This window comes from Vicugna pacos, chromosome 23 (genome assembly GCF_048564905.1).
Source record: "Vicugna pacos chromosome 23, VicPac4, whole genome shotgun sequence".
NCBI lineage: Eukaryota > Metazoa > Chordata > Mammalia > Artiodactyla > Camelidae > Vicugna > Vicugna pacos.
Window position 1 is genome coordinate 28,264,157 of NC_133009.1, and position 12,782 is coordinate 28,276,938.

Consider the following 12,782-nt stretch of genomic DNA (forward strand, 5'->3'; position numbering starts at 1 on the left):
TCTAAACCTTTGGTCTTACTCTTCAGAGGCTAAACCAGGCTCAGTGTGATTTTTGAGGCATGGGGACTAGTAATACAAATAATGGCTATTTTCAGTGTTGGTCTAGGTTTGTATAAACCACCTGCCCTCACTAGACTGTAAAATTTCCCTTAGGCACATAGCTCTCTCATCCTTATTTTCCCAGGAAGAGATGTTTGTTTGACTCATGGAAAATGCTCAGTCGTAGGAGTTGAATAAATGAATGATTCTCCGCCTTTGAGAGGAGGTAGCTTTCAGCCCTTTACCTCAAGTTGCCTTCATCTGTTGGGAAGTACAGAGATGAGCATAAAAGATTCTCAGAAGCTTTCATGCCTTGGATCCCAGTAGGAATGCCTTCAGTGAGTTCCGATTGGGGCTTCCTTAACATTTTTTTGTTATTTTATGTAATCACCTGGTTTTTTTTTTCATTGTGTAATCATTTCTTAAGATGATTTCCAATGTTTCCCCTAAGTGTTTGGAGTCAATATGGAAACTGGAATAAGTAAGACAGTTTTGAGGCACTTTTTTGCTTATCTTTCATCTTCCCGTAGGGCATTTGACTTCCCCTGGTGGTGTTTCTTTGTGTGAGGATGTTGGCCTTGTATCTAAAAACTTGTGAGACAAACCAGAAAAGTCTTATGATCTCATAAGCAAATATGACTTAAATATCTTTGGTGTTTAGTTTTAGTTTGCCAAGTGAAAGTTGGCATATTTTCATTTTGTTTTATTTGAAGTGAAAATCATCACAGACCATTATCCCTATTTCTGTGTGTCCCCTAAAAGAAAACCCTGTTTCCGTACTGTTTGAAATGTCAGTAAATCCAACCTACTTTAGTTTATGTAACTAATGTCCAAAGAGTCTTAAAAATTGTCTCTTGACATATATGGCTAGGGTGAAATATTTTTTCCAGGCTTTTTCCAAGGGGTATGTCTCTACCAGATTCATCTTCTATTGGTATCATTTTGTATAAAGAAGACAGGAGTATTTACAAAAGCGGTAGCACATGGTTTACAGTTTTGAGAGTTCCATGCGTCAAGGTCGTTTCCATTCTCAGAACTAAAAAACCTATGGGAATTAGGGGAATTTCGGGGTGTTTGCACTAGATAAGTAAAACAAACAAAACATGGATTATCCAATTATTGTTTATCCAGGAGCAAAATAAATCCAGTTCCTAAATATTTTGCTACCTGCCTTCCTCTCACATTCATTATCTACCAAGGCTAGTATGTTTACAAGCAAACAAAATAGCAAGGAAGATAATCAATAACATATTAAGAAATGCATTTTCAGTAAGCTTGGGGAAATAAGCCTGCATTTGGCAAATACATTCTTGAGTAATGGTCAAATTGTAACTTGTAGATTTAAACTCGAGAAAAAACCAATAGAGACAAACTCTTCTTAGATTGTTTAAGACGTGGAGGCAGGGAATAAAGAGAAACTCATTCCAGTGACTTAGAAATATCCACCTCCCCAAGAGTTCAAAAAAATCATGTAGAATTTCCATAGAACCACATTTCTACTTTATATGAAATCTATGTCAACTAAACTTACTTGCCTAAGGTAAAAAATACACAGTTCTCATAACTTTATCTTCAAATACATGTACAAGATAGAGTAAAATGGTGACAGTAAAATAGTGACTATTAAGTGTGCTCCAGTCTTACTACCTCTCAACTCTTGGAAAGAATAAATGCAAGTGAGATGAACTGCTTTGTGAAAAATGTGCCCTCTAAGGAAAGTTTTAAAACATGTTTAGCAATAATTCTTTGTTGGCCCAGTCTTACCTTTGCCTCTTTGACTCTTCCTACTCAATTAGATGACTAACTCATCATTTTGTGAGGGTCTGCCATATACCAGGCTATGCTTCTAACCCCAGATAACTCATCTAATGGGAAGATGAATAGATCGGTGTCCTTGCCAAGGCAGCACAGTGTAAGCAAGCATAAATGAAGGCCCCTTGAGACCCTTGAGCAAGAAGGAGTCCATGATCAGACATCATCATGGAGATGCCTAAACTGAGTAGGAGGCAACTGGGTGAAGAAGGGAACCCAGACGCCTAGTACGTGATGAAGTTCTTCTCCCTGGGGTGCACCTCCTTCTTGAGTTATTGTCTGAGATTCCGGGGGCCAATGAGCATCTTTAATAGTTTGTTATTTGGGAGTAATAGTTTGTTGATGGACTGATGGATAATGCTGGTGATATTTCTCTTTGAATAGTAGATTTGACGGAATAATCCACACGGTAGGCCACTAGCAGACATTCCTAATATTCTCTCTTCTGCTAAAAAGTTGAATTGCTAGGTTGAAATGTAATAGAGGAAAGGGGCTTAAGTTCATATCTGTTTCTGCTCAGTGGGTGCAGAGTGGCCAGGAATACAATGATGTAATTAGTATGAAATAAAATAATACAAAAAATTAAAAAAAATAAACAAAAAATACTTATTTAAAGGGATGAGAAAAGAGTGCTGTTGTGATAAAAATAGTGACCAAATTTTTTTTTTAATCACTTCTGGCTCGACACAAGACCTAGACATTTTCTGCAAATTCTTCTGATTGATCAAAATATTTCACCGTGTCTTTAGAAAATAGGATGGCCTTTCATCCAAGATCATTATTATCTCAGTGCCTCAGTTGGGCTATGTGGTCATGGAGAGCGAGGTCTTACAGACCCCAGCTTTGGCTTCTGGCCACTTGATGATGGGGTGAGTAAAGACTACAGTTGTCCATTCTCCATTTCATCATGGGAATTAAATAGAGCGATTCTGACTTCAGGGCTGGCAGTTTAGAGCCTTCTGTGGATGCTAAACTCTCTTTATATTTAAAAAAAAAAAAAGAATAAGATTTGCGCTGGTAACTCAGTACCCAAGCAGGATGTGGTGGATTGTGCCGCTTCCTATAAAAGAAACAGCAGAGGAACTAATGAGCCAATAGGCTAAATGTTGGTTTTGCGGGATGATTCCACCACTTCAGCTCCCATCATGAATCTCTGATAAAGGGAGTTGAGGTTCTGGGGAATATACTGCAAATAAGAATTCTGTTTTTTATTGAAATCAGAGGGCTTCTTAATCTAAAAAATACTGGTCCTGAGTATGATGACATTCAGGTGCTTATTCATGGTGACCCTTTTTTGAGTGGAGTCTGGGGTCAGTTACACCACCGTAATTGCACAGTGCTGTAGCATGTCTTTTGGTTGGAGGCTAACCTTTTCTCTTTTCTGGTTGCTTCCTAAGGTGTATTATAGAAAAAACGGCGGATGGGCAGATTGTGTTCAAGCTTACAATATCTGAGAAAGAGACCGTGTTTTATTATCGCACAGTAAATGGTTTGCAGCCTCCAATAAAAATAATGACACTGGGGAGAATTCTTGTGAAGAAATGGATTCATCTTAGTGTGCAGGTGAGTAAAATAAAAAATATTTAACATTTGGTTAAACACAAGGATCCAATTTCCTTTCTTTCCTCTAATGGCATCTTCCGACAAGATCGGAAGCACGATCTTTCAGATTTCAAGTATGTGTAAATGACAACTAAAGGAAAATGATTTTTAAATGACTTAATGATGTATGTCTTGAAAGACCAGCATTTCCCCCTCAAATTCGCTGTGAAAACCCCCAGAGAAGCTTAAGGCAATCCTGTTTGGAATAATATCCTCAGGAAATTTTTGTTTTATTTGGCTAGTGTATTTTATTTTGTTCAAAAATGTGTTAGGGCTCTTTGGCTGTCTAGTACTGATTTTGCTAGTCTGGGCAATATCAAGACCCCTGCCTGGTCTTTACAGCTGTCTTTTGTAGGTAGCATCTGATGATATGAATACAATTTGGCTGTTGCGGTAAACCGCTGACCTTAGAACTAATGAACTTTACACATCAGACACTCAAAAGGTGTTACATTATTACTTGGGTTGTCAGCTGCAGTTTGTATTAGCCTTAGAAGCTGCGAAAGGCTGAGATAACTGTGAGATGTCTGGTATTGTATAGTTCCCAGCAATAGAAATACAGTTTATTCTTTCGTTTCTTGGCTCTGTAATGGTCCAGTGCAGCCAAAAGTCACACTTGCCTTTTTAGACTGGAGGTGCTGTGGGCTGCACTTTCCAGTATATGTATGTTCTCATAGGTGCATCCAGATTTGGTTTGTGTGAACCCCATTTGTGTCATGGGGTTCGGCGGGCCAGTGTGCAGGCAGTAAAAGTAATCTACCAAAGGATGAGAACAGAAAAGGAGTTTATTAGGTATGTTGCTGTAGACGGCAACAGGCCACACAGAGGAGAGGTGCCAGTGTGAGCCCTGAGGGTCTGTTGCTCAGCTCTTTTATTAGGGAGGGTTGCATTGGGTACCGAGGGGTCACAAGGTGCATGATTGGCTTGTGCACAAGTCTCTGGTTGGTTGATGTTGAGGTAACAGGGAAGGGAGGAGGTTTCATGAGAGGGTCAGGCTGCAAGACTCTGGCAGGGGGCTGTGACAGGTTCTGGCTGTCAGACTTCCAGGCATTGTATAGATCATTATCTCAGCTAAGGCAGGTATGTGTTAGGAAAGGAATGTTCTTTGTTATCTTTAAAGGGCAGTAGCCGGACGCCAGGGAGGCCTTGGACCAGAGGGTCGTGGAGCAGGAATCTGCCAGACGTCTGTGGACCCGCAGTTTGCTCTAGTGGACATTTGTACCCTCATTCGCTTTATGAAAATAATCTGATTTCCCACCTTTTTCCCCACCCCAAAGTAGGTAGTGAGTAGACTTCTTTAGAGGGTCTTGAGAATTGTTACTTGGATTTTAAAATGTTTCAGCATAGATGCTGTTCTTGAGGATTGAAATATACTTTATACATATCTTTGTTTTGTCTGATTATAACTGTGAAATTCTACGTATGTGCATAGCAAAGCATGAAAAGCTTTAAGAAGAACATGTGAAATATGAATGCAGGGAGGTAACAATGATCAATTTCCATAAGAAGATATTGACAAAAAGATATTCTATCAGCATCTTAGACTTAGCATACTTGGCTTTTCTCTAGGATATGTGTTAAGCAAATTCAGTTGGCAGGAAGTAGGGTTTCCACTCTACCAGGGTTGAAAGGACCTACATAAAGATGAGTCATGTCTGATGTGATGGATTCCATCAGCACATGATGGATTCAATCTATCAGTGCTCATTTGTTCAGTAGTTAGCAGATAGGGGACTAATTTGTTCTGTATCTTGTTGTCTATTCCATCCACTGACTAGTGCAACAGAATTGGGTTATACTGTTAAAACTGTGGAAATAGAAACCACCAAAGAGAATCTGCAGAAGATAACAGATAGATTCGTTGCATATTTTTGTATCAACAAAGAGAAAAACATTCTTTTTACTCACCTTTATTTTGCCTTATCTGTGAAACTGTGCCATGTTACAGCAGGCAGTCGTACATTTAAAGCTTCACAAAGAAAGTTTAAAATCCAAATCTGAAGAGGTAACCGTGACTGAATTACTCTCCTAGGAGTCCAGTGCTCTTAGAGTGCCTATTGAAATCAGCATTATCATTTCAATATATGTCAAATATGAGTCATTTCCTAGTTGAGGCAAAATTTCTTTATAAATCTTTAAATCTTCCCCTTCTTTCAAGAAAAGGTTAAAGTACTTATGATGTAATGAGACTGCTTTATTTCATAACTGACTATCAAGAGAAAACTTGTCCTTTCCAATTTGTGCTCTTTTTTTTCTTTCTTTATTTTCACATGAGGTTTTTTGCCTCCCCCATTCTGTTTTACCTTAAAACTACGGAACTAAGCAGTTATAAAGTATTAGGAAAATCATGCATATGGGTTATTTATTCATCGGGCATTTATTGATAGATTTGGGTGTACCCAGCATTATGGGAAACATCATCCAAAGGAAAATTAAACAGCAAACAAAAATTATTTGTTCTAAATTGGAGACCTGCATAGGCTTCCTTTAAATCAGACACCAGTCTGAATACATTTGAGATACTATGATACCTATAGTATGAATTACAATAAATATTTATAAAAGTGTGCTCCTTTTTTAAAAGTTGTTATAAAAAGCAGTGGGAGGGACAGGAGATTGGGAGCAGAGAAATCTGATTCAGGTAATGCTACTCAGTCAGTAGTCTTTAACAGATTCACTTGACTCAGTTTTCTCGTGTAGTAAGAGGATTGGACTAGATGAACAAAATGAGGCTTCCGTGAGTTCTACATTAAAAAGTAAGTGACTTTTAAAGTATGGAAAGCTGTGAAGTTGTGGAGCGTTGTCTGGATGAAGATAGTGACAGAGCTAGCTCTTCAGCTGACAATCGGGCTGCTGCTTTTTCCTGCATCCTCAAGCTGTCTGCTGTTTACACAGAAGCATCTTTTGGGTGGATTTTATGGCCAAGATGTGGACAAATGCAGCTTGTAATTCTTTCACTGTTTAATCACAGAGAACATATTTTAATATCAAATGTAACTTACTCCCTCTCTCATTATTACATAGTGCATCCCAGTTCTGTTTGATTTTGGGATTTAGGGTCTTCATCATGCTGGGCATAGGGTAGAACACAGAAATGAAAATCTGGCTTAGTCAAGTTTAAAATTGCAAGTCTAGTTAATGCGTATGTATATATTTTTAATTCATCCTCCAGTATGGCCACAAATCAATGAATTTACATGGTGTGTGCATGTGTGTGTGTATAAAAATAAAACATATGTCTTTACTTATGGAATTGACTCAAAAACAAGAATTTAACTTACAAAGACCTAGTGACATAAAATTAACCAATCTGACCTTATACCTTAGCCTCAGATAGTTGACTCAATGTCAGCTTTCCATCAGTAAAAATCAGAATTCTAACTTCCCAAATCCAGAAAAAGAAATGAATTTTAAATAATTAAATCCTTGGGCACAGAAGATGGTGAGGAGGAGCCAGACATACTGAGTGCTGGAGATCTGGTTTCCTAAACAAAAAATGCCTGATGTCATAGTAATGGATCTAACAGTCTTTATTCAAGAACTAGCATTTTGAAGCTTCAACCTGTTGGAAAATGATTAGTTTTAAAACTAATCTTCATTCAGGGACTTGTATCTGACATGACTGCCAATTTAAATTTCACTTTGGGGTTTAATATATTGGCTATTTCAAGTTATATCAAGCTGAAATTCGTTATGTCATATTTTTTGTACTAAAACTGGAAAAAATCAATTCAGACTTTTTATTATCGAATGGGGAACACTGGTAACATTAGCAGATTTTTTAGGCTTAGTTTTCATATTGAATCAGTACATGTTATAGTTATTCTAAAAGATCTCTTTTGATTTTCTTTTTCAAAAATAAATACGTAAAAGGATTTTACTTCAGCTATTTGTTGTGGATTGTTGAGGAAAACAACTTGGAAGTATATTGACATTTAGTTGCGTATCATTTAAAAGTAAAACCTGTTCCCTATGAAAATACTGTTCTTAAGTAGCTCTACGTATTTTATAGAACAAATAGCATGAAAGACTCATTAGTATAGCAACCCTTTAGTAATTATGCTGAAATGAAGTAAAACAGTTAAGTTCTATACTTAGAAACTGATGAGATACTGCAAGTTATGGAAGCAAGGAATGTTTTAGCAGTGGAGTTTTTCACATTATCTGTGCTATTTTGAAGACTTCTTGATACATTGACAATTCAAGAGCCACAGATGGTCTGAGCTACAATAATGTGAAAAAGAGCAGATCTGATCTGATTCAATGAAGGGAAAAAATGCATGGGTAAATAAAGTTTTAGCAATCGATAGATGAGGAATAGGAGTTTCATAATCATAGTTTGTTCATGAAATATGTTCTTTTGATTTATGTATTCAATCTGAAAAAGGAAAACTATTGATAGTTCTGGAGAAAAAGAAAATGCAATTTAACCAACATTTGTTAGAATAGATAAACCAACTCTCTCAATTAATCTCTGGAGTGTATGCCTATGTGCACACTTCATAAAGGTATTTCCATGTCTCTATTGATTGAGGGAACATAAAATGCCCATACAGCCAAATAGAAGCTTCCTTGTTCATTTCAGTGAGCTCTGTGTACTGGGATTCTCATGGGAGCACCATCTAAACTCCCACCCCAAGAGAATCTCAATCTATGTTGTTCCTTTAATAATTTTCATTGCCTTAAACTATATTTATGTGTATGTGAAAGTGTTCTGTTTGTATTCAGTCAGGTGAATATCACCCAAGTTAATAAAATAGTTTTAGTTACTCAAAACTAACTAAAGATCAATAAATTTAACAAAGTTTTTCAGAACAATCAGTTCAAATGATAATAGCCATTACTGAGCACTGATTAGGTGTACTGGATTAAAAAATGAGCCTTACGGAGGTTAAATTACCTGCCTAAAACTACAGTCTCAAGATTCTCGGACCTTTAACTCAAAAAATAATAAATTGCTGTGAACCGAGATCACTGTGAAGATATAACGGGTAATTAATTCTCAAAGTTCTCTGAATCCTCCTCTGAAAAAACCAAGAACTGATAAGATATATTTGTTAAATAAATATAAAGGAATTTTCATACACGTTTGTATGTATTTGTAATGTAAATATTTGTAATGCTTCACATATTTACATGCTTTGTACAAATAATTAAAATCAATATATTTTTCAACTATCTCTCATGATACAAGTGACTTAAATGCATAATAGAATGTAATTTCATATAGAGTTCTGCTCAATATCTTTGTGGTTGATGGCAGTCAGAAAAGCCTACAGTGGATTCAAGAAGGAATATTCCACTTAACCCATCCTGATCACCTGATCCATGGCATACAGAACCAAGTCTTGTATGATACAGTGATGCAATAGAAATAGGAAAGGGGGGTTCTTCCTACTTGATTATGGAGAAAGGTCAAACAATACAAGTAAAAATTATTCTATGTACATCTTTGCATAGACTTTAAAATCCAAAGGGAACTCTCAAAAGGAAAGATTTACACTGGAATTTGACACAACATTGTAGAATTATTATAAATCAATAAAAAATGTTAAAAAGGTAAGATTTAATTCTTGATATTTTACTTCAAAATTGTGCAACCCTAGGAAAATTACATAACCCCTTGAAATGTTACGTACCCATTGCAATTGGGAACAAAGATAAACCAGCCTATTTAGCTTTGGCCATAAATGTGACATGTAAAGAAAATAATGTCTGATAAAGTACTTTATAGTCTGCTCTGATGGAACTTACAGTCTACTAGGAGGAAAAGACAATCAAATAATCACACCAATGAAAGCAAAATAACTGATATATTCTTTGGGATCATCTGAAGGGCGATTTGATCAAATCTCTGAAGTCAAGGAACGCTTACCCTGAAGAAATTAGATATATGTATTTAGTTTTCTAGACTTGCCCTAAGAAAGATCACAAACTGAGTAGCTTAAAACAACTAAAGTTGGTTCTCTCGCAGTTCTGAAGGCTAGAAGTTTGAACTCAAGCTGTCTGCAAGGCCATGTTCTTTCTGAAACCGATAGAGGAATACCCTTACCTGCTTCTTCTAGCTTCTGGCCAGCAATCCTGTTTTTAGATGCTTCACTCTCATCTCTGCCTTCTGTATCTCATTGCCCTCTTCCCCCTATGTGTCAGTGTCTTCTCTTCTAAGGACACCAGTCCTAGTGGATTAGGATCCATCCTAATTCCGAGTAACTCATCTTAACTTGAAGACATCTGCAAAGACTCCATTTCCAAATAAGGTCACATTCACAGGCACTGGAGGTTAGGACTTCAGTCTGTCTTTTGATAGGGACACAAGTTAACTGGCAACAATATGCATACAAAATAATGTATAGGATTCAACTAGCCAACGAGAGTAGAGGGGAACATTCCATACATGCATAGCAAATGGTGCAAATGCCCTTTTGTAAAAGGGACTGTGTTGCATATGAGATACTAAAAGGCCAGTGTGGGTGGAGTGCAGCAGATAGAGTGGAACAGCGTGTGCAATGAAACCAGAACAATGGGAAGATGCTGTATTTTAAAGAGCATTGTTGGTTGTATTAGAATGTTTTCAAGGGGATTCTACTGAAATGCTTTATGTAGGGAAAAGGAGATGAGGGAAGATGGAGAAGGAGGGAAAGTGTATGCTCACACTCCATTGCATCTCCGTTGGTCTGGAGTACAGCCCCAGTATTATTTCTTCTTTCCTTCCTTCCTTGATGGATTACAAGGTGTTTAGTCAGATAATTAGAATTTAAGACAAGAAATGATCCATTCCAATTCAGTTGTGTCATGGAAGATGCATAAAGAAGGTAGAATGTAAGTTAGCTCTTGAAGGAAAAATAGGTCTTAAATAGATGGTAAAGCGGAGGAAGAAAGAAATTCTCTATACCGGGAACAGCTGCGTAATTCCTGGGAGATGAAAATAGCAAGATGTTAGTAAGGGTCAGGGGAGCTTAATTTCTTAGAAAGAAATACATCGTGTGTTAAATGGAAAAGGCTGGAAAAAGTGGCTTTGAGTTTTGCATAGTTTACATGAAGTTTTTTTGTTTTTGTTTTCCCCCTTTGACAGACAGCTGGTGTTTTTCCACCTGCTCCTAATCTAATCTATTTCATAAACGTTACATGTCACTAGTGTACGTACAATATATATGTGTACACCAAAAGAAAATGTTTGTCTAGTATGTACGTAAAGATCACCACACGTCTCACCGCAGTGTTTACCTTTTAAAAGCTTGAATGTTATCATTCTATTACATAGAAAAAAATTAATTCCTCTGGAAATATCACTAATCAAGATCTAAAACAAGCCATGAATAAACTAACATTTAAACTTAGAAACTGATATTTGAAGAATTTAGCAATTTTTCCTACTAGAAAATGGTTGACTCTCAGCCAATGGCTATAAAATGTACAGTATATACAAAAGGAAAATATACACAAATATTATAGTGCACATTTATTCCATAACACTACTAAAATAAAAAATGGCGATAAAAAGAGAAGTGTTTTCCAATGTCTGCTTATTTGTTTGAACAGTCTCTGGTCTTTAAAATGCCACTATGGTAATTCTGTCAAGTTTGTAATGGTTAAAATTTGATGGTAGTGCTTTTTAAAACCTATATTATCTAATAGAATTGTCATTTATATTATATTGCTTTCATCCAAAAGCCAAATATAATAAGACAGATAATTTTTGCTTCTTTTGAGGGTAGGCATTTCTGTGCCCACGGGGCTAACTGATGCCTTCAGTTATACATGAACAGTTCCCACTAAAGTCAGGAGGAACAGCGTGCACATAACCTAGGGCAGAATTTGGCCTATGGTATGTATCACTTGGTAATGGAATAGAGAATAAGACTTTATTTAAACATGGCCTTGAATAGTTTTATTTTCCCATACAGTTTCCCTTGGTATTTCTCTCTCTAAAATGCAACATTCAGAAATCGTCCAAGCAGCTATATTGTTCTGGATGCATAATAAGAACATATGTTCAAGATACCAGTTTAGATATCTGTAAACCAAAGAAAGAAATAGCTAAAATAAAACAAATTACAAAAACTTTCCCAAGGATGGAAAGGCTTTAATAGGTTTGCTAATCTTCCAATCATCTAACTACAGCAGAGAAAAGATACTGATATTTATAAATAGCATATGTAATTACATGTATGCATATGTGAATGTATATTGTATATATATAAATATGTCTAAATGCTTGTTTTAGGAAAAGCAGCTTCATTCTGCTTTCTGAAGATTACATGAAATAATCCTTGAAAATAATTGAATTATATTTTCTAGAAGTAGAAAAAAGTTTGATTCTTTTGTTTATGATTACTATTCATGGTTCTCAATCTAGGGAGAAAGGAAAAAAGAATAAAAGGAAAGTGAGGGAAAGGACAGAAGGCTTTTGAGTTGGGGATGGGGGAGGGGAGGAAACACAGAGCCCAGGGACCGGAAGGGGAGACTCGGCCCTTGCCAATTTCATTGTGGTGGGATTGACCAAGAAAGGATAGATTATGGACATATCAGTGTTTTGCTCTCTGAGATGCTAATCTCTTGCGTTTTTCTAGTTATTTGGCCAAAATCAATTACAGGTAGCTTTTTCGGGGGTGTTGGTACCTTAGGGAATTGACAGAGAAGATTTGAGTTTAATGTTTAGGTTGAATGAGAGGTAACTAGAAAAAACAAAGAGGTGAGCTGCAAATGAGATGAATTCTGTGGGGATACACATTGGGACAAATGGTGACCATTATGATTAATCCCTTAAAATACCTGTAGCAGTGTCAGACAGGGCATCTCAATGTGGGAAGAAACTTTTAGAAACATGAAAGAAAAGTGAGACCCCAGAAATTTTGAAAACTGGGGAGCATTTAGTTTAGAGAGGTCCAGTTTAGATAGTGCTTGTTTGTTTTTTAATTAACTTTTTTGAGATAACTGTAGATTCACAGGCATTTTGTAAGAAATAATACTGAGAGATTCCATGTATCCTTGACCCAGTGGTGTCATCTTGCAAAATTCTAGTACCATATCATAACCAGGATACTGACATCAATACAATCCACCCATTTTATTTAGATAAGTGATGATGTTGAACATCTTTTCATGTGCTTATTTGCCATGTGTACATCCTGTTTGGTGACATGTCTCTTCATGTCTTTTACCCAGTTTCTAATTGAATTTCTCGTTTTGTAGTTTGTCTCTTTGATTCTCTTAACAGAGTGAGCAAAAGTTTTAATTCGGACGAGATCTAATGTCAGTCTTTCCTTTTCTGAATCATGCTTTTGGTGTTGAGCCTATGAATTCTTTGCCTAACCCTCAATCCTCTATTT

The 12,782-nt window shown here is 36.5% G+C and overlaps 1 protein-coding gene across 1 annotated transcript in view; it reads left to right on the forward strand.

Annotated features, from left to right (window-relative positions):
- Positions 1–12,782, forward strand: part of USH2A (usherin) — a 698,253-nt gene that overhangs the window by 53,265 nt on the left and 632,206 nt on the right. The window contains exon 4 of the mRNA XM_072948735.1: positions 3,249–3,414. Coding sequence (XP_072804836.1) covers positions 3,249–3,414 — 166 coding nt within the window. The remainder of the gene's footprint in view (positions 1–3,248; positions 3,415–12,782) is intronic.